The 21,936-nt window shown below is 51.1% G+C and overlaps 1 protein-coding gene across 1 annotated transcript in view; it reads left to right on the forward strand.

Annotated features, from left to right (window-relative positions):
* LOC122542681 (kunitz-type protease inhibitor 1-like) overlaps positions 1-21,936 on the forward strand; it is a 58,237-nt gene that overhangs the window by 9,339 nt on the left and 26,962 nt on the right. The window contains exons 2-4 of the mRNA XM_087983925.1: positions 11,538-11,708; positions 14,672-14,725; positions 16,236-16,361. Of these exons, the coding sequence (XP_087840051.1) occupies positions 11,538-11,708; positions 14,672-14,725; positions 16,236-16,361 (351 nt within the window). The remainder of the gene's footprint in view (positions 1-11,537; positions 11,709-14,671; positions 14,726-16,235; positions 16,362-21,936) is intronic.

Raw genomic sequence — 21,936 nt, forward strand, 5'->3', positions numbered from 1 at the left:
TAACCTACACATCCCTGCACACTATGGGTGATTTAGCATGGCCAATTCACCCTAACCTACACATCCCTGCACACTATGGGTGATTTAGCATGGCCAATTCACCCTAACCTACACATCCCTGCACACTATGGGTGATTTAGCATGGCCAATTCACCCTAACCTACACATCCCTGCACACTATGGGTGATTTAGCATGGCCAATTCACCATTCCCCTACACATCCCTGCACACTATGGGTGATTTAGCATGGCCAATTCACCCTAACTTACACATCCCTGCACACTATGGGTGATTTAGCATGGCCAATTCACCCTAACCTACACATCCCTGCACACTATGGGTGATTTAGCATGGCCAATTCACCCTAACTTACACATCCCTGCACACTATGGGTGATTTAGCATGGCCAACTCACCCTAACCTACACATCCCTGCACACTATGGGTGATTTAGCATGGCCAATCCACCCTAACCTACACATCCCTGCACACTATGGGTGATTTAGCATGGCCAACTCACCCTAACCTACACATCTTGAGGCTATGGGAGGAAATAATGAACCAGGCGAAAGTGAGGTCTGCAGATGCTGGAGATTAGAGTCGAGTGCGTGTTGCTGGAAAAGCACAGCCGGTCAGGCAGCATCTAAGGAGCAGGAGAATCGACGTTTCGAGCATAAGCTGTTTGTCAGGAACCCATCCATCAGCACCATACTTGTCAACTGTGGGAGGAAACCAGAGGGAATTTCTTTTCATGCACTTATCGAAATGTCTTTTTAACGTTGCAACCCCGACATTCCGTTTAAATCTCCAGAGTCTGAGAGGGTCACTGGAACGGAATTTAGATGTTGGCTCGGTATTTAATTAAGAACCAGGAATGTGCTAGGAGTTTTATTGGCAGCGTCAGTAGTTTTATGGCATGGACTTTGGATGTTAAACAGGGCACCTTGAAGGTGAGCAGGATGTGTTCTGTACAATTGCTGTCTCTGTTGTGCTGTCAGATGTTGGGAGCACTCACTCCCAGAAAAGCTGCACTGCACACTGTCTTTGATGTTTTATTATAAATTCTGTGTCTGACGTGTCCTCTCTCACTAGCACCAGTAATAGTAGCAAGGCCCCGAAAGCTTTTGTGTTTCCAAATAAACCTGTTGGACTATAACCTGGCGTCTGTGTGGTGTTTAACACAGTCTCCAAGCCCTGACTGTACGAATCTCTGTGAGGCAGGGAGGAAACCGAGACTTGGATCTGAAGCTCACTGCATCGAGCTCCGGGAATGGATCTGTGAACCCGAACTGGCTGCCACATTCGAAGGCTCTCTTGAAAAACAAAAATAAGTTCATCAAGCGCTTATCTCTTACTGATTGACCCTCTGACTCACAGAATCAAAAGCTGTGAGCCAATCCAGTGACAAATGCAGGAATGTCAGAGGAGGTGGAAGAAATAGGCACGGAGTTTCACAGGAAGTTATTTACCAGAAAGGTTCAATGAGAACATTGAAAAGGCATCTGGAAGGGTATATGAGTAGGAAGGTTTAGAGGGATATGGGCCAAGTGCTGGCAAATGGAACGAGATTAATTTACAATATCTGGTAGGCGTGGATGAATTGGTTTGAGGGGTCTGGATGACTCTAGGATGGTTTGGGTGGGGGTGGGGGTTAGAAGAACAAACAAAGATTTTATTGTTCGGCTGCTCTCATATTGCTGATGTTTATCTAAGCTCGTTGCTCGCTCTGTGAACCAGACAGTGAGATTCAGTCCTCGCTCCGATCAGCACGGAAACAGGCCCTTCAGCCCAGCTTGTCACTGCCAACCATGCCATTCCAAATTCAGCTGGTCTCATTTGCCAGCACCCAGCCCATAATCATCTAAACCCCTCCTATTCATATACCCATCCAGATGCCTTTTAAATGTTGTCTTTGTACCAGCCTCCACCACTTCCTCTGGCAGCTCATTCCAAACATGCACCACCCTCTGTGTGAAAAAGCTGCCCCTTAGGTCCCTTTTTAAATCTTTCCCCTCTCACCCTAAACCTATGCCCTAGTTGTAGACCCCCCCCCCCCACCCACCCCAGAGAAAAGACCTTGTCTATTTAGCCTAATCCATGATTTTTAGATTAGATTACTTAGTGTGGAAACAGGCCCTTCGGCCCAACAAGTCCACACCGCCCCGCCGAAGCGCAACCCACCCATACCCCTACATTTACCCCTTACCTAACACTACGGGCAATTTAGCATGGCCAATTCACCTGGCCCTGCACATCTTTGGACTGTGGGAGGAAACCGGAGCACCCGGAGGAAACCCACGCAGACACTGGGAGAACGTGCAAACTCCACACAGTCAGTCGCCTGAGTCGGGAATTGAACCCGGGTCTCAGGCGCTGTGAGGCAGCAGTGCTAACCACTGTGATTTTATAAAGTTAAAAATCATACATCACCAGGTTATAGTACAACAGATTTATTAGTCTACACAACCACCTGGTGAAGGAGCAGTGCTCTGAAAGCTAGTGCTTCCAAATAAACCCATTGGACTATAACTTGGTGTTGTGAGATTTTTACCTTTGTACACCCCAATTTTGTAGGTTAAAAACAATGACTGCAGATGCTGGAAACCAGATTCTGGATTAGAGTGGTGCTGGAAAAGTACAAAAGTTCAGGCAGCATCCGAGGAGCAGGAAAATCGACGTTTCGGGCAAAAGCCCTTCATCAGGAACACAGGCAGAGAGCCTGAAGGTGGAGAGATAAGTGAGAGGAGGGCGGGGGTGGGGAGAAAGTAGCATAGAGTACAATAGGTGAGTGGGGGAAGGGATGAAGGTGATACGTCAGAGAGGAAGGTGGAGTGGATAGGTGGAAAAGGAGATAGGCAGGTAGGACAGGTCATGGGGACAGTGCTGAGCTGGAAGTTTGGAACTGGGGTGAGGTGTGGGAAGGGGGAATGAGGAAACTGTTGAAGTCCAATTTTGTAAACCACTATAAGGTCACCCCTCAGCCTCCGACACTCCAGGGAAAACAGCCCCAGCCTATTCAGCCTCTCCCTCTCCCTTTACAACATCCTTGTAAATCTTTTCTGAACCCTTTCAAGTTTCCTTTCTACTGGAGCATCTATAATAATTCTGCTTGAGCACTAGCAGCCAGCCAGTGCTGTCTCTCTCCCTCTCTGTGAAATCCTTTTTTGTTTTGGACGCCCCAGTTGACTTGCCCCGTGTCGTCTCTGCTACAATGACACCAGTTCGATGACTGTACCCAATAGGAGCAGGATGAGGCCATTCAGCCCCTCTGGTCTGCTTGCCATTCAAAAGGATCATGACTGATTCTCATCCAGCTCCCGAAAGCCTTTGTTGTTTGGCGAGGGAATCAAATTGCCCCAATCGTTTAAAAAAATCAGTGTCTCCACCTCTCGTGCCTTCAAGTTTCAAAGTCTCTCAAGCCTCAGAGAAACAAAATCCTCCTCTCCCGTGTCTGTGTGGGTTTCCTCTGGGTGCTCCGGTTTCCTCCCGTAATCCAAAGATGTGCAGGGCAGGTGAATTGTCCATGGAAAATTGCCCGTAGTGTCCAGGGGTGTGTAGGTTAGGTCTTTGAGGAGAAAGTGAGGTCTGCAGATGCTGGAGATCAGAGCTGGAAATGTGTTGCTGGAAACGCGCAGCAGGTCAGGCAGCATCCAGGGAACAGGAGAATCGACGTTTCGGGCATAAGCCTGAAGATGGGATGCTGCCTGACCTGCTGCGCTTTTCCAGCAACACATTTCCAGCTGTGTAGGTTAGGTGTATGAGTCAGAGAAAATGTAGGGGATTGGGTCTGGGTGGGTTACTCTTCAGAGGGTTGGTGCGGACTTGTTGGGCCGAAGGGCCTGTTCCTAGACTGTAGGGATTCTATCTATCTACTATATCCTTGTCCTGGAAGAGTGCCCCCTAGTTCCAAACTGACCCACCAGAGGGACAATCCTTTCCCCATCCACCGTGTCCAGACCATTCAGGATCTGATACACTCCAATCAGATCACCCCCTCACTCTGTAACCCCCAGTGGGGACAGGCCCAGTCTAGGTAAAAACAATGACTGCAGATGCTGGAAACCAGATTCTGGATTAGTGGTGCTGGAAGAGCACAGCAATTCAGGCAGCATCCGAGGAGCAGGAAAATCGACGTTTCGGGCAAAAGCCCTTCATCAGGAATACAGGTTTTTGCCCGAAACGTCGATTTTGCTGCTCCTCGGATGCTGCCTGAACTGCTGTGCTCTTCCAGCACCACTAATCCAGAAGCAAGCCCAGTCTGTCCAACCTTTCCCCATCAAACAACCCCCTCCTTCCAAGGTTGAGTGCAGTAAACACCCTCTGAACTGCATCCAATACATCCTTCCTTTTTAAATACAGAGACCAAAACTGCACCACAGTCTTTGAGATGTGATTACACCAATGCCCTGGATACATTCCCTCCTTACTTTTATGTTCCGTTCCTCTCCTAATAAAGTTATTAATCATCAGGACCATGACCCTTCCTGATGAGATGCTGTACCTGCGTACACTGACTCTCTGCAACTCTTGCACCCTCTGTTCAACTCAGAATTCTGCAATCGTTCTCTGTTTCAATCATCCGTTTTCTCATTTGCACTGCCAATTCTTGCTTTTATTCTGATGGCGGCCAGACCTTTATCCAGCTTCGTTCCCGGTAATCGTAGAATCCTGGGCTTGGTACCGCACAGGGAGAGTTTGGCCCATTGTGTCTGTGCTAGTAGGTGATCAATGCTCAACTCTTTTTTTTCTGCTCTTCATGCAGGGGCTGTGCTCACTAGCACATGGAATTTGGTTTCAGTGTGATTTTATTGTCGCATGTACTCAAAGACAAAAGTACAGGGGTACAGTGAAAACTCTAATGTCACCACACCAGGCACCATCTTAGCTAGAAAGGAATGGCAGATGGAGTTTAATTTAGATAAATGTGAGGTGTTGTGTTTTAGAAAGGCAAATCAGGGCAGGTCTTATACACTTAGCCATTTGGATACAAAACTGGCTCAAAGGTAGAAAACAGAGGGTGGTGGTGGAGGGTTGTTTTTCAGACTGGAGGCCTGTGACCAGTGGAGTGCCACAAGGATCGGTGCTGGGTCCACTACTTTTTGTCATTTACATAAATGATTTGGACGTGAGCATAAGAGGTACAGTTAGTAAGTTTGCAGGTGACACCAAAATTGGAGATGTAGTGGACAGCGAAGAGGGTTACCTCAGATTACAGCAGGATCTGGATCAGATGGGCCAATGGGCTGAGCAGTGGCAGATGGAGTTTAATTCAGATAAATGTGAGGTGCTGTATTTTAGGAAAGCAAATCTTAGCAGGACTTATACACTTAATGGTAAGGTCCTAGGGAGTGTTGCTGTACAAAGAGACCTTGGAGTGCAGGTTCATAGCTCCTTGAAAGTGGAGTCGCAGGTAGATAGGATAGTGAAGAAGGTGTTTGGTATGTTTTCCTTTATTGGTCAGAGTATTGAATACAGGAGTTGGGAGGTCATGTTGCAGCTGTACTGGACATTGGTGAAGCCACTTGGAATATTGCGTGCAATTCTGATCTCCTTCCTATCGGAAAGATGTTGTGAAACTTGAAAGGATTTACAAGGATGTTGCCAGGGTTGGAGGGTTTGAGCTGTAGGGAGAGGCTGAACAGGCTGGGGCTGTTTTCCCTGGAGCGTCGGAGGCTGAGGGGTGACCTTAGAGGTTTACAAAATTATGAGGGGCATGGATAGGATAAATAGACACGGGGCAACATTTTCACGTGTGTGTGTGTGTGAGATGAGCTGCCAGAGGAAGTGGTGGAGGCTGGTACAATTACAGCATTTAAAAGGCATCTGAATGGGTATATGAATAGGAAGGGTTTAGAGAGATATGGGCCAAGTGCTGGCAAATGGGAGTAGATTAGGTTGGAATATCTGGTCTGTACGGTTGAGTTGGACTGAAGAGTGTGTTTCTGTGATGTACATCTCTATGACGCCAAGTGTCGAGGTACAGAACCTTAAGGACAAGGTGGCAAGAAAGAAATTTAAAAGTTAAACATTGCAGTCATTATAGTATAACGTAAAGCATACAATACTTGGTCAAGTATCCTCTTAGTTTAAGCTGAAAATAAAGTTAGCCTTTTCTGGAATACTGTGTCCAGTTCTGGTCGCCATGTTATAGGGAGGAGATTATTAAGGTGGAGAGGGTTCAGAAGAGATTTACCAGGATGTTGCCAGGTATGGAGGGTTTGCATTCTAAAGAAAGGCTGGATCGGCTGGGACCTTTTTCACTGGAGTGTAGGAGGCTGAGAGGTGACCTTGTAGAGGTTTATAAACTCATGAGAGGCATGGATAGGATAAATGGTGGTGTCAGGGTGGGGGGAGTTCAAGACTCTGGGTACAGTTTAAGGTGAGGGGAGAGAGCTTTAAAAACAACACGAGGGGCAAACTGTTCTACCCAGAGGGTGGTTTGTGTGTGAAAAGACCTTCCTGAGGAAGTGATGGAGGTGGGTCCGGTTACAATGTTTGATAAAATTTGGTGCTGGAAAAATTGCAGCAGGTCAGGCAGCATCTGAGGAGCGAGAGAGTCTACATTTGAAGCCCGAAACCTCAACGGATATGGGTCGGGAGCTGGGACTAGTTTAGTTTGGGATTATGGTTGGTACGGACTGGTTGGGCCAAAGGTTCTGTACCCATGCTTTATGACTCTGTGTTTAGTCACAGGGATTAAGTACTTGATTTGATTAAATATCCAGGTTGGGTCTTTTTATTCAGCTGGGTGACTGCCCTCTGAGGTCAGGTTGCATGTTTTCTCTCTCTCTCTCTCTCTCTCTCTCTTTCTGAGACCACTTTGTCGAATTGTTACAGCAGAGGGGGATACCACTCAGCCCGTTGCCTCTGTGCTCGCCCTCCAAATGCTATTCTCCAAATGCTATTCTCCCTGTAGTCTTGCATCCTTCGCGATCCAGTTCTCCCCTGATTCCTCAGTGCACCCTAACCACTCACTCCGCAACAAAAGCATCTCCTTGCTCTGACTGCTTCTGGGAATACGTTTAAACCTGTGTCCCCTCCCTGCCCCCTCGATCCTTTCTCTGCTTCTCAGTTTCCTGTCTGTTAGTGCAGCTTCTCTCTGTCCTGTCCAGGGGGCGCGACTGTAAAGGTTGCAGGTGATTTAGTTGCCAACTGGGGAGAATTGCAATGACTGATCCAGCTTTTAAAGGTTACTTATTATCAATGGGAATAGCTCTGTGATGTGCTGTTCATGCAACGGTGGAAGATGGTGCACTTGGCAGATTAAGGCAGTCAATTCTTTGAGGGAGTGGTGTTATTCAAATTGTCACTGTGAGCAATTTGTGGACAGAGGTTGATCAGGGCGATATACAGCACAGTCTCCTTGTTACTCGAAGAGTTAATGTTCTCAGTCACACCATTTAACGATGATTTGGAGATACCGATATTGGACTGGGGTGGACAAAGTTAAAAATCACACAACACCAGGTTATAGTCCAACAGGTTTAATTGGAAGCACACTAGCGCTCCTGCGTCGCTCCGAAAGCTAATGCTTCCAATTAAACCTGTTGGACTATAACCTGGTGTTGTGTGATATTTAACGATGAGCCTGGATTGCAAACACTTGTGTTGTTCAACCTGTTGGACAGGTATTTTTTGCTGACTGTGAACTGGATGAGTAATTGTCATGATGTAGTTTACAAAGGTTTGGGAAAACAATTTTGCAGTTGTTATTTCCATCATTGTTGTTAATTGACTGACTGCCAAAGGTCATAGATGACTGGTCTTAAAAGGGGTCACCTTTCTGTCGAATTCACCCCCCCCCCCCCGAGTGCAATGGATGCTGGGATACTGAATACGATTAAGGAGGAGAGGGATTTTTCACTAGCCGTTGGCTGAAGGGCCATGAAGAGCAGGCGGGAGATGGAATTAGAATCCCTGCAATGTGGAAACGGGCCCTTCGGCCCGACGAGTGCACACCAGCCCTCCGAAGAGTAACCCCCACCCAGGCCCATTGCCCTCACATTTGCCCCTGACTCATGCACCCAACCTAGATATTCCCTGAACACTCTGGGCAATGTAGCACGGCCAATCCGCCTTGACCTGCACATCTTTGGATTGAGTTGACGCTGAGATGGGGTTAACCAAGATTGGATTGAATGGGGGAGCAGGCTGGAGGGGCTGAATGGCCGCCTCCTGCTTCCAGCTTTTCCTTTTTTTTTTGCAGTGACCACTTAGTTATAGAATCCCGATTTAGTGTGTGGAGGCAGGCCATTCGGCCCATCCACACCCAACCTCTGGAGTGTCCCACCCAGACCCACCCCGCTCCCCTCTCCCTGTAACCCTGCATTCCCCACGGCTAGACCACCTATCCTACCCAGAGGTCTCACCACATCAGTGTATACTCGGAGAGTCACAGAGCTGTACAGCACAGAAACAGACCCTTCAGTCCAACTCGTCCATGCCAACCAATCTAATCCCATTTGCCAGAACTTATCCCTCCAAACCCTTCCTATTTATATACCCATCCAGGTGCCTTTTAAATGTTGTAATTGTACCAGCCTCCACCAATTCCTCTGGCAGCTCATTCCATACACGCACCACCCTCTGTATCAAAACGTTGCCCCGAAGGTTCTTTTTAAATTTTTCTCCTCTCACCCTAAACCCTCTAGTTCTGGACTCCCCCACCCAGGGTAAAGACTTTGCCTATTTATCCTATCCATGCTCCTCATGATTTTATAAACCTCTAAAAGGTCACCGCTCAGCCTCCGATGCTCCAGGGAAAACAGCCCCAGCCTGTTCAGCCTCTCCCTATAGCTCAGACCCTCCAACCCTGGAGCATCCTGGTAAATGTTTGATTTCTGTCTTGATAATGGAAATCCGTAAGCCTGCAGGACAGAGATTTCCAAAGGTTCCCCAGCTTCCAAGTGAGGAATTTCCTCCTGCTCTCAGTCTGAGAGGGGCTTTATTCTGAGATTGTGTCGCTGCTTCGAGACTCTCTTGGCCAGAGAAAGCTCCTGTTGACATCTGCTGAGTGAGCATTTGGACTGTTTTGTTAGGATTGCCCCTCATTCTTTTGAAGAACACATTCTTCATTCTTCTGGAGAATACAGCATTTTCTCACTCTCTCCTCCCGAAACTATCTCCATCGTGGGTCAGTTGGGGTTTTAATCCTGCCACGTCCTCTCCATGTGACTCCTGCCTAATCATGTGGGCCACAGTTACATCACGTGAAAGCCCAATGTGGTCATCTTGTTGTGGAGGGGGTTGAGTCCATGTCCTGAAATTGTCTTTTCACCCCCACCCTGTCTCGTTGTCCCGAGGCCCTGTGGTTGCTTGGAATGAGAGATTCTGTCTTGCTAGAGGCATGTTCAGAGCCTGTGTCTGACCTGTCAGTGGGACTGACCTCAGCTTAGCTGTGTTTGTGTGTCTTTGTGTGTGTGTGTCTGTGTGTCATCATTCTTCTCTCTGAGTCACAAGGTTTGTGGGTTCAAGTCCCGGTCTGGAGGTTTTTTCATTATTACTGTGGGTCTGGAGTCACATGTAGGCCAGACTGGGTAAAGACCGCTTTTCCTGAAGGATGTTAGTGAACCAGCTGGAATTTCCTGACAATTGGCAATTGATTTATGGTCTTCGTTAGACTGTTAATTCCAGATTTTATAAAAATTGAATTCGAATTCCACTATTTGCCTGTGGAGGGATTTGAACCCAGATCCTTAGAACATTACCTGGGTCTCTGGATTAACTGTCCAGTGATTAAAGCCATTGCCTCCCCTTAGGATGATGTCCTGGGCTGACAGCCACAGCGCGGGGGCACTGAGGGAGTGCCCTATCTCCATGTGTAACTCCCCTTTTCGGACTCTGCCAGGCTCTCCTTCTCCCTTTAACCACACTCCCCTTTTGTCGGCTTTCAGTGAGAAGATTATTTTGATCAACTTTAATGCGCGCGGGTGTTGGGGTGGAGGAGAATAGAATCCCGACAGTGTGGAAACAGGCCCTTCGGCCCAACAAGTCCACACCGACCCTCCAAAGAGTATCCCACCCAGACCCATTCCCCTACCCTATTTCTCTACATTTACCCCTGACCAATGCACCTTACCTACACATCACTACACACTGTGGGGCAATTTAGCATGGCCAATCCACCCTGACCTGCACATCTTTGGACTGGTGAGAGGAAACCGGAGCACCCGGAGGAAACCCACGCAGACACAGGGAGAATGTGCAAACTCCACACAGTCAGTTTCCCGGGGGTGGTGGGGGGGGGGAGAATTCGAACCCAGGTCCCTGGTGCTATTAGGCTGCAGTGCTAACCACTGAGCCACTATGCTGTCCTGAAGGCCAAAGAAAGTAGGAGATTGGCATGAGGTAGTGATGCTTGTTCATAGAGCCAGTACAAGCAAGAGGGGCTGAATGGCCTCTTGTTGCTCTCTAGCGCTGTCCTGTAGGAGCAGGAGCAGCCAGTTTGTGCGCAGTCAGCTTCTACTGTGATTGTGGAAAGGGCCCAGAGAATCTGTTCCTTTTTTTATTGACACTGAGTGAGGGAGGGGTTAACGTGGAGCAGGACCCTGGGGAGATGCTGTTGTTTGACGCGGGGTGTCGGATTGCCCCCCCTGCCTGAGATGATAGGTGGAGCCTCAGGTTCCTGTCGATCTGAAAGGCGGTGCCGCTGACCGTGTGGCAGTCTCTTGGCGCTGCGCTGGGAATAGATTGGATTAGGTTAGATTACTTACAGTGTGGAAACAGGCCCTTCGGCCCAACAAGTCCACACTGACCCGCTGAAGCGTAACCCACCCAGACCCATTCTCCTGCATTTACCCCTTCACCTAACACTACGGGCAATTTAACATGGCCAATTCACCTTACCTGCACGTTTTTTGGACTGTGGGAGGAAACCGGAGCACCCAGAGGAAACCCACGCAGACACGGGGAGAATGTGCAAACTCCACACAGACAGTCGCCTGAGGCGGGAATTGAACCTGGGTCTCTGGCGCTGTGAAGCAGCAGTGCTAACACACTGTGCCACCGTGCTGCCCACTGATCTGGAATAATGAGGACTGTGTCTTTGCAATGTGCTCTGATCCAAGGTGGCCGTGGGACCCTCGCAGATTAAGAGTCGTCCTTTGCTAACGCTCAGAACTGTGGCACAGTGCCGTGAGTGTTAGTGACCAGCAGCATCTACACCTTCATAGGCTGAACATCTCAATCTTTTTGCTAATGCTCCTTCTTTGTATTGTAAACCTTTGCAGCTATTGAGTCATAGAGCTGTACAGCATGGCAATAAACCCTTCTGCCCAACTCGTCCATGCCGACCAGATATCCTAACCTAATCTAGTCCCATTGGCCAGCACTTGGCCCATATCCCTCTAAACCCTTCCTATTCATATACCCATCCTTTTTAAATGTTGTCATTGTACCAGCCTCTACCATTCCAGTAATGGCCTCACCAATGTCCTGTACAACCGCAACGTGACCTCCCCAGCCCGATCCTCCAATGCAGTGAAGTTAATGGAAGGTGATTAATTCTAGCCTGATGTGAGTGTTTTGTTTATTTTTCAGTGGATTGTCTCAGTCCGTCAAAGACCGGTCCCTGCCGTGCATCGTTTCCCAGGTGGTTTTACAACGTCTCCTCCAAAACCTGCAATGAATTCACTTACGGAGGCTGCCTTTCCAATGGGAACAACTACAGGAGTGAGCAGGAGTGCTGGAAGTATTGCAATGGAGTCACAGGTGAGGGGAAAGTCTCCATTGTTGTACCAGAGGGAGAGGGAGAGGGAGAGGGAGAGGGAGAGGGAGAGGGAGAGGGAGAGGGAGAGGGAGAGGGAGAGGGAGAGGGAGAGGGAGAGGGAGAGGGAGAGAACGAGAACTGGGGAAGGGGTTTAACCGGAGGGGGTCACCATGCCTCGGACAAGGGGAGAGGTTGAGAAGGAGAGTATTGTTTAACCCCTGCTCAGACGCTAAGTAATAGAATCCAGAGAACCCCTACTGTATGGAAACAGACCCTTCGGCCCAACAAGTCCACACTGACGCTCTGAAGACTAACCCACCCGGACCTGATTTGGAGATGCCGGTGTTGGACTGTTGTGTACAAGGTTAAAACTCACAATCCCAGGTTATAGTCCAACCAGATTTATTTGGAAGCACTAGCTTTCGGAGCGCTGCTCCTTCATCAGGTGGTTGTGAAATACCCGATTGTAAGACACCCAGACTCGTTCCCCTACCTTTTTATCCTATATTTACCCCTGACTAATGCACCTAACCTGCCCATCCCTGAACACGCTGGGCCAGTTCACCTAACCTGAATATCTTTGGACCACGCAGACACGGGGAGAACGTGCAAACTCCACACAGGCTGTCACCCGAGGCTGGACTCGAACCCGGGACCCTGGTGCTGTGGGGCAGCTGTGCTAACCACTGAGCCACCGTGCCGCCCGATACTACTGCCTTTTTAATCCTTTTTATTTGTATAACAGCACAATATATTTTTTCACACTGTAAGATTTGTACCTAAGATGGCGCCATTATAAAAACTTTCCACTGCACTACAAAACAAGTGACAATAAAAGATATTAATTCATGGTACACTCAGCCAGTGCAGGGATTAAACCCATGCTGTTGGGGTCTCTCTAAATCGCTGACCAACCATCCAGCCAACTGAGCTAACTGACTCCTCGCAGAGGAATGCGAGGGAAAGCTGGAGGTGTGGCACATCTCTGGGTTTCACATTGATTGCAGCATCTTGGAGAGATTACAGGAACGCGAGATCTCGGACCCAGCGTCTGATTCTTCTCTTGATTTTGAGAATAAGGGGGTGGCCCGGTTCAAAAGAGAACAGATGAGGAAACATTGTGCCCTCCGAGAGAAACCGTCACTGCAAGTCCCTTCCTCAAAAGGCAGTGGATGTTAAATTGTTAAACATTTTAGAGGCCGAGGCAGGGAGATTCCAGGTGATCACGTGGATGTGCCGGAATGCAGAGTCAAGGTTAAAATGGGGTCAACTGCAATCCTTCAAATGCTTCCTACATCATAGCAGATTCCACCCTTCCAAGATACTTCCTCGGCTGTAAAGTCCATTGGTGTGCTACAATAGTGCTATATACAACATTTTGTTAAGTGCATTTATTTATTCATTTGTAGAGTGTGGGCATTGCTGGCTGGGCCCAGCATTTATTGCCTGTCCCTAGTTGCCCCTTGAGAAGGTGGGGGTGAATTGCCTCTTTGAACCGCTGCAGTCCATGTGCTGTGGGTTGACCCACAATGCCCTTAGGGAGGGAATTCCAGGATTCTGTCCCAGCGACACTGAAGGAAGGACGATATATTCCAAATCGGGATGGTGAGGGACTTGGAGGGGAACTTGCAGGGGGTGGCGTTCCCACGTATCTTCCCATTTGGGGGCAGCAAGATGGCTCAGTGATTAGCACTGCTGCCTCATAGCGCCAGGGAATCTGATTCAATTCCCACCTTCTGGCTACTGTCTGTGTGGAGTTTGCACGTTCTCCCCGTATCTGCGTGGGTTTCCTCCGGGTGCTCCGGTTTCCCCCCACAGTCCAAAGATGTGCAGGTCAGGTGAATTGGCCGTGCTAAATTGCCCATAGTGTTAGGTGCATTAGTCAGGGGTAAATATAGGACAGGGGAATGGGTCTGGGTGGGTTACTCCTCAGAGGGTCGGTGTGGACTGGTCGGGCCAAAGGGCTTGTTTCCATACTGGAGGTAATTTAATCTATTCTGCTGCCCCTTGTCCTTTTAGATGGGAGTGTTTGTGGGTTTGGAAGGTGCTGTCTGAGGATTTTTGGTGAGTTTCTGCAGGGCATCTTGTAGATGGTACACACTGCTGCTACTGAGCGTCGGTGGGGGAGGGAGTGGGTGTTTGTGGATGTGGAGCCAATCACATTGCTTTGTCCTGGATGGTGTTGAGCTTCTTGAGTGTTGTTGGAGCTGCCCCCATCCAGGGCAAGTGGGGAGTATTCCATCACACTCCTGAATTGTGCCTTGGAGATGGTGGACAGGCTTTGGGGGGGTCAGGAGGGGAGTTACTTGCTGCAGGATTCCCAGCCTCTGACCTGCTCTTGTAGCCGCTGTGTTTATGTGGTGAGTCCAGTTGAGTCTCTGGTCAATGGTAATTCCCAGGATGTTGGTAGTGGGGGACTCAGTGATGGTAACACCATTGAATGTCAATGAAACATTTCTCCATGTATTTGTCAAGAAAGTAACAGGATTATTGTCAAGAGTTAAAACTTGGGAGAGAGTATTTTTCAAACCCCCAAGTGGCCAAGCCTGACCACTGTATTTGTGACTGTTCACATAGATTTGCTGGCTGAATATTTTCTATAATTGTCAGTGTTGGTAAGCAGATGCAAAAGTATCATTTATGGGTGATCCACTAAAAAAAACCCAAAGAATTGCAAATGATGGAAATCGGGAAAGAAAACCCCAAACTTCTGGAGAAACTTAGCAGGTCTGACAGCATCTGTGGAGGTAGAAATCAGAGGTAACATTTAGAGTCCAGTGACCCTCCTACAGAACTGGACTTGAAACGTCAACTGTCTCCGTCTCTCTCTCTCTCTCTGAGTTTGTCCGCCAATTTCTCTGTATGTTTTTAATAGATTGTGAGATTAGTTGAGTGTGAGATTTTAAATAAAATATACGAACAGCAACAATGACCTCAAACTTATTCTTGTTCTTTTAAAAATCAGAGCCAGGAAGTAATTCGGTGCCAGTACTAAGCAGAAGTATCTCCAGTCTCAAGGGTAAGTAGGAACCATGTTTTGGAATCGAATAAAACGAACCTTCCAGCTCAGCGAGCAAACCCACATCAAGAACTTCAACCTGAGCTGCAAATCTTCTCAAAGCTCTGAATCAAATCAGTTCTACATGCCTCAATATTTCTGGTTGCTCATGTCCATGACTGAGCAGTTAACACAAAGGACTGTAAAGTTGAGCGTTTTTTATTATTTTTCTGCCTCGAAATTTGATGTTTTTGGTTTATTTTTCTGTGTTTTGTTGGACCCTGTGCAGCACTTTTCATCGTGTTTTGAACAAGGCACATGTGACAATAAATTTAATTAATAAGCAAGTGAAATCAGTAAAGCCCAGAGCTCTGCGAGATAGATGCAGCAAAAGGATCTAACGTAAGGCCACCCACAATCTCTTCAGGTTCTTGCCTGTTGCAAAGTTGGATTTGAGCTTGGTAGTGACTGTAACAAATATATTTGTTCACAGGATGTGGGCATTACTGGCTGGGCCAGCATTTATTACCCCATCCCTAATTACCCAGGGACAGTTAAGAGTCAACCCCATTGCTGTGGGCCTGGAGTCACGTGTAGGCCAGACCAGGTAAGGATGGCAGTTTCCTTCCCTCAAGAACATCAGTGACCCAGGTGGGGTTTTCCAACAATCGATTCATGGTCATCATTAGATCCTTAATTCCAGAATTCTTGATTGAATTTCAAGTTGCCCATGGTGGGATCCAAACCTGGGACCCCTGAGCATTATCCTGAGTGAGGAGTCTAGCGCCTGTACCAACTGGGGCATCATCTGCCTTCTCACCACTAGTGAGGCAGGCACTCGCCTGATCCAAATTGCCCCTTGAATGACTTGTTCAGCTATTTCAGAGGGCAGGTGAGAGTCAGCCACATTGCGGTGGGCCTGGAGTCACGTGTAGGCCAGACTGGGTGAGGGTGGGTAGATTTCCATAGAAAACCAGGCAGTGTCATGACCCCCATCACCAGGCACAGTGCCAGTTACTGAAGGCATCTTTACCTCAAGGGTCACCATGCCTCAGACAAGGGGGTGTTGGAGGGGAAGGGGGAGAAGGAGAGTCCTTCATTATACTGTTAGTCAGTGCGGGAATCAAACCAGCGATCCAACCAACTGAGCTAACTGCGCCCCCCCAACCCTGTCACAATTTCCCGGTTTTACTTCCCGGCAGTGGGCTTGAGATTATAGGGACGTGGGATGATGGAGCAGGAGGCGGCTATTTGACGATTGGAGCCTGCGCTGCTGCTCGCCAAGGTCGGGGTGATCTGAGCCCTCTCCTCTCTGGGACAACCTAGAACAAGTTTAAAATGAGGGGCTGCCCAATTAAACCCGAGAGGAGGGAACGTGGCTATCCCGCCCTCCCAGCGGCAGTGGGTCCGTTAGCCACCACGTGTGGTTCATTCATCCTGGGGGTGGATTAGCAATCTCTCCATTCCCCTGCCCCTCACCATCACTCCCTCCACCCCCCCACTTTGATGTGGCTGTGTTGTGTAATTCCAGACTGTTCCGGGCCGTGTGCTGCGAGTCAGTTTCAGTGTGCGGATGGCTGCTGTGTCTCTCGCGACCTCCTGTGTGATGGCACCACTCGATGTCTGGATAAGTCGGACGAAGATTACTGCCGAGCTGGTACCTGGCTGAGCGAGGTCTCCCTGGGGGGAGGGGGAGGGGGCAAAGTTGGTGTCCCTGGGGCCTGGGGGAGGTGTCCTTGGTGGGTGGGGGGAGGTGTCCCTGCTGGGGGGGGGGGGGGTGTCCCTGTGGGGTGTGTCCCTGCTGGGGGGGGGGGGGTGTCCCTGTGGGGTGTGTCCCTGCTGGGGGGGGGGGGGGGAGGTGTCCCAGGGGGATGTTCCTCTGGGACTGGTTCTGTTCTCTAGGGGCTCCCAGCTGAAGAGGGTGGTCCTTCTGGTGCCCAGTCTCAGGAGTGTGAAACTCCGTGGTGCTGGTCTGAGAAGGTGCCACTACCAGCTCCACCCCGGGTCACCCGTCACTCTGCTCCTTCTGGGCCAGGTTGGTGGTCTCTAACCTGTCCTGAAATCACCTGAATTCTATCCATCTGAAGCCCTCTCCATCCTCATCCTACAGAGTCATACAGCTTGGAAACAGACCCTTCGGTCCAACCCATCCATTCTGACCATGTTCCAAACTCATCCTACCTCATAGGGTCATAGAATGATAGAGCTGTACAGCATGGAAACCGACCCTTCGGTCCAACCCGTCCACGCCGACCAGATATCCCAACCCAATCTAGTCCCACCGGCCAGCACCCGGCCCCTATCCCTCCAAACCCTTCCTATGCCTTTTAAATGTTGTAATTGTACCAGCCTCCACCACATCCTCTGGCAGCTCATTCCACACACGTACCACCCTCTGTGTGAAAAAGTTGCCCCTTAGGTCTCTTTTATGCCTGCATTTGGCGCACATCCCTCCAAATGTTTCTTCTTCATGGATTTAGCCAAGTGTCTTTTAAACGTTGTAACTGTATCTGCGTCCGCCACTTCCCCAGGAAGTTCCACACACAAACCTCCCTCTGCAAAAAAAAAAAGCCCCTTCTGACTTTGTTTAAAATCTTTCTCCTCTCGCCTTCAGAATGTGCCCCCCAGCCTTGAACTCCCCACCCTAGCGATAAGTCAGCCTATCCATGCTCCCCATTATTTTATAAATCCCTTAACCTCCTACGTGCCAGGGAAAACAGTCCCAGCCTATCCAGCCTTTCCCTATAGCTCAAACCCTCCAACCCTGGCAACACCCTGGTAAATCTGTTCTGAACCCTCTCCAGTTTAATAATCTCCTTCCTATAACTGGGCGACGAGAACTGGGCACAGTATTCCAGGAGAAACCTCCTCCAGTGTCCTGTACAATCTCAACATGACTTCCCAACTCCTGTACTCAAAGGACTGAGCAATGAGCATTCCTGAAGAAGGGCTTATGCCCCCGAAACGTCGATTCTCCTGTTCCCTGGATGCTGCCTGACCTGCTGCGCTTTTCCAGCAACACATTTCCAGCTCTGAGCAATGACGGCAAGTGAGCTAAACACCTTCTTAACTGCCCTGTCTAGATGTGAAGCAAAACTTCACAAAACTATAGTACCTGAACCCTTGGGTCTCTCTGTTCTACGACACCACCCAGGCCCTACCGTTAACTGTATAAATCCTACCCCTGTTTGTTTTACCATAAAGCAATATCTCGCGTTTATCCTCCATCTGCCACTCCTCAGCCCATTGACCCAATTGATCCAGACCTCTCTGTATTCGGAGTTAACCTTCCTCACTGTCCACTAGGTCACCAATTTTGGTGTCATCCACAAACTTGCTAACCAGGCCTCCTGTGTTCTCATCCAACTTGTTTATATAAAAGGCAATCAGAAGTAATTCCTGCAATGCTCAGTCTGACACGGCCTCTTTGTCCAACATTTCTTCAGAAGATAAACTCTTCATCTCCAGAAAAATGATTAATCTTTGTATTTAGTTGAGGAGGCGGGAGCTGCGCAGAGTACTCTGGACACAGTCTCCCCCCACACCCTGTACAGCTGCAGTGAAACTTTCCCACTCCTATATTCCATTCCCCTCACAATCAACGCCCACATTCCTCTTGCTTTCCCTAATTACTTGCTGCATATGATCCATGCACTGGGTCACCCAGATCCCTCTGTACCACTGAGTTCTGCAATCTCTCTCCATTTTAAATAGCACACTGCCATCAGACTCCTTCCACCCAGTCCTTTGCCCCCTCCCTCCTTCTCTCTCTCTGTCCCCCTCCCTCCTTCTCTCTCTCTCTCTCCCCCCTCCCTCCTTCTCTCTCTCTCTCTGTCCCCCCTCCCTCCTTCTCTCTCTCTCTGTCCCCCCTCCCTCCTTCTCTCTCTCTCTCTGTCCCCCCTCCCTCCTTCTCTCTCTCTCTGTCCCCCCTCCCTCCTTCTCTCTCTCTCTGTCCCCCCTCCCTCCTTCTCTCTCTCTCTCTGTCCCCCCACCCTCCTTCTCTCTCTCTCTCTCTGTCCCCCCTCCCTCCTTCTCTCTCTCTCTCTCTCTCTGTCCCCCCTCCCTCCTTCTCTCTCTCTCTCTCTCTCTGTCCCCCCTCCTCCTTCTCTCTCTCTCTCTCTCTCTCTGTCCCCCCCCTCCCTCCTTCTCTCTCTCTCTCTCTCTCTGTCCCCCCTCCCTCCTTCTCTCTCTCTCTCTCTCTCTCTGTCCCCCCTCCCTCCTTCTCTCTCTCTCTCTCTCTCTCTCTCTCTCTCTCTCTCTCTCTCTCTCTCTGTCCCCCCTCCCTCCTTCTCTCTCTCTCTCTGTCCCCCCTCCCTCCTTCTCTCTCTCTCTCTGTCCCCCCTCCCTCCTTCTCTCTCTCTCTCTGTCCCCCCTCCCTCCTTCTCTCTCTCTCTCTGTCCCCCCTCCCTCCTTCTCTCTCTCTCTCTCTCTGTCCCCCCTCCCTCCTTCTCTCTCTCTCTCTCTCTCTCTGTCCCCCCCTCCCTCCTTCTCTCTCTCTCTCTCTCTCTGTCCCCCCTCCCTCCTTCTCTCTCTCTCTCTCTCTCTCTGTCCCCCCTCCCTCCTTCTCTCTCTCTCTCTCTCTCTCTCTCTCTCTCTCTCTCTCTCTCTGTCCCCCTCCCTCCTTCTCTCTCTCTCTCTGTCCCCCCTCCCTCCTTCTCTCTCTCTCTCTGTCCCCCCTCCCTCCTTCTCTCTCTCTCTCTGTCCCCCTCCCTCCTTCTCTCTCTCTCTCTGTCCCCCCTCCCTCCTTCTCTCTCTCTCTCTGTCCCCCCTCCCTCCTTCTCTCTCTCTCTCTCTCTGTCCCCCCTCCCTCCTTCTCTCTCTCTCTCTCTCTCTCTGTCCCCCCCTCCCTCCTTCTCTCTCTCTCTCTCTCTCTGTCCCCCCTCCCTCCTTCTCTCTCTCTCTCTCTCTCTCTGTCCCCCCTCCCTCCTTCTCTCTCTCTCTCTCTCTCTCTCTCTCTCTCTCTCTCTCTCTCTCTCTGTCCCCCCTCCCTCCTTCTCTCTCTCTCTCTGTCCCCCCTCCCTCCTTCTCTCTCTCTCTCTGTCCCCCCTCCCTCCTTCTCTCTCTCTCTCTGTCCCCCCTCCCTCCTTCTCTCTCTCTCTCTGTCCCCCCTCCCTCCTTCTCTCTCTCTCTCTGTCCCCCCTCCCTCCTTCTCTCTCTCTCTCTGTCCCCCCTCCCTCCTTCTCTCTCTCTCTCTGTCCCCCCTCCCTCCTTCTCTCTCTCTCTCTGTCCCCCCTCCCTCCTTCTCTCTCTCTCTCTGTCCCCCCTCCCTCCTTCTCTCTCTCTCTCTCTGTCCCCCCTCCCTCCTTCTCTCTCTCTCTCTCTGTCCCCCTCCCTCCTTCTCTCTCTCTCTCTCTGTCCCCCCTCCCTCCTTCTCTCTCTCTCTCTGTCCCCCCTCCCTCCTTCTCTCTCTCTCTCTGTCCCCCCTCCCTCCCTTCTCTCTCTCTCTCTGTCCCCCCTCCCTCCTTCTCTCTCTCTCTCCGTCCCCCCTCCCTCCTTCTCTCTCTCTCTCCGTCCCCCCTCCCTCCTTCTCTCTCTCTCTCCGTCCCCCCTCCCTCCCTCTCTCTCTCCGTCCCCCCTCCCTCCTTCTCTCTCTCCGTCCCCCTCCCTCCTTCTCTCTCTCCGTCCCCCCTCCCTCCTTCTCTCTCTCTCCGTCCCCCTCCCTCCTTCTCTCTCTCCGTCCCCCCTCCCTCCTTCTCTCTCTCTCCGTCCCCCCTCCCTCCTTCTCTCTCTCCGTCCCCCCTCCCTCCTTCTCTCTCTCCGTCCCCCCTCCCTCCTTCTCTCTCTCTCCGTCCCCCCTCCCTCCTTCTCTCTCTCCGTCCCCCCTCCCTCCTTCTCTCTCTCTCCGTCCCCCCTCCCTCCTTCTCTCTCTCTCCGTCCCCCCTCCCTCCTTCTCTCTCTCCGTCCCCCCTCCCTCCTTCTCTCTCTCTCCGTCCCCCCTCCCTCCTTCTCTCTCTCTCCGTCCCCCTCCCTCCTTCTCTCTCTCTCCGTCCCCCCTCCCTCCTTCTCTCTCTCTCCGTCCCCCCTCCCTCCTTCTCTCTCTCTCCGTCCCCCCTCCCTCCTTCTCTCTCCTCCGTCCCCCCTCCCTCCTTCTCTCTCTCTCGTCCCCCCTCCCTCCTTCTCTCTCTCCGTCCCCCCTCCCTCCTTCCTCTCTCTCCGTCCCCCCTCCCTCCTTCTCTCTCTCCGTCCCCCCTCCCTCCTTCTCTCTCTCTCGTCCCCCCCTCCCTCCTTCTCTCTCTCCGTCCCCCCTCCCTCCTTCTCTCTCTCCGTCCCCCCTCCCTCCTTCTCTCTCTCCGTCCCCCCTCCCTCCTTCTCTCTCTCCGTCCCCCCTCCCTCCTTCTCTCTCTCCGTCCCCCCTCCCTCCTTCTCTCTCTCCGTCCCCCCTCCCTCCTTCTCTCTCTCCGTCCCCCCTCCCTCCTTCTCTCTCTCCGTCCCCCCTCCCTCCTTCTCTCTCTCCGTCCCCCCTCCCCTCCTTCTCTCTCTCCGTCCCCCCTCCCTCCTTCTCTCTCTCCGTCCCCCCTCCCTCCTTCTCTCTCTCCGTCCCCCCTCCCTCCTTCTCTCTCTCCGTCCCCCCTCCCTCCTTCTCTCTCTCCGTCCCCCCTCCCTCCTTCTCTCTCTCCGTCCCCCCTCCCTCCTTCTCTCTCTCCGTCCCCCCTCCCTCCTTCTCTCTCTCCGTCCCCCCTCCCTCCTTCTCTCTCTCCGTCCCCCCTCCCTCCTTCTCTCTCTCCGTCCCCCCTCCCTCCTTCTCTCTCTCCGTCCCCCCTCCCTCCTTCTCTCTCTCCGTCCCCCCTCCCTCCTTCTCTCTCTCCGTCCCCCCTCCCTCCTTCTCTCTCTCCGTCCCCCCTCCCTCCTTCTCTCTCTCCGTCCCCCCTCCCTCCTTCTCTCTCTCCGTCCCCCCTCCCTCCTTCTCTCTCTCCGTCCCCCCTCCCTCCTTCTCTCTCTCCGTCCCCCCTCCTCCTTCTCTCTCTCCGTCCCCCCTCCCTCCTTCTCTCTCTCCGTCTCCCCCCTCCCTCCTTCTCTCTCTCCTTCCCCCCTCCCTCCTTCTCTCTCTCCGTCCCCCCTCCCTCCTTCTCTCTCTCCGTCCCCCTCCCTCCTTCTCTCTCTCCGTCCCCCCTCCCTCCTCTCTCTCTCCGTCCCCCCTCCCTCCTTCTCTCTCTCCGTCCCCCCCTCCCTCCTTCTCTCTCTCTCCCTCCTCCTTCTCTCTCTCCGTCCTCCCTCCTTCTCTCTTTCTTTTT

The sequence above is a fragment of the Chiloscyllium plagiosum genome, unplaced genomic scaffold, assembly GCF_037043375.1.
Source record: "Chiloscyllium plagiosum isolate Xiang-an unplaced genomic scaffold, Cpla_swu_hap1 HiC_scaffold_47, whole genome shotgun sequence".
Lineage (NCBI taxonomy): Eukaryota > Metazoa > Chordata > Chondrichthyes > Orectolobiformes > Hemiscylliidae > Chiloscyllium > Chiloscyllium plagiosum.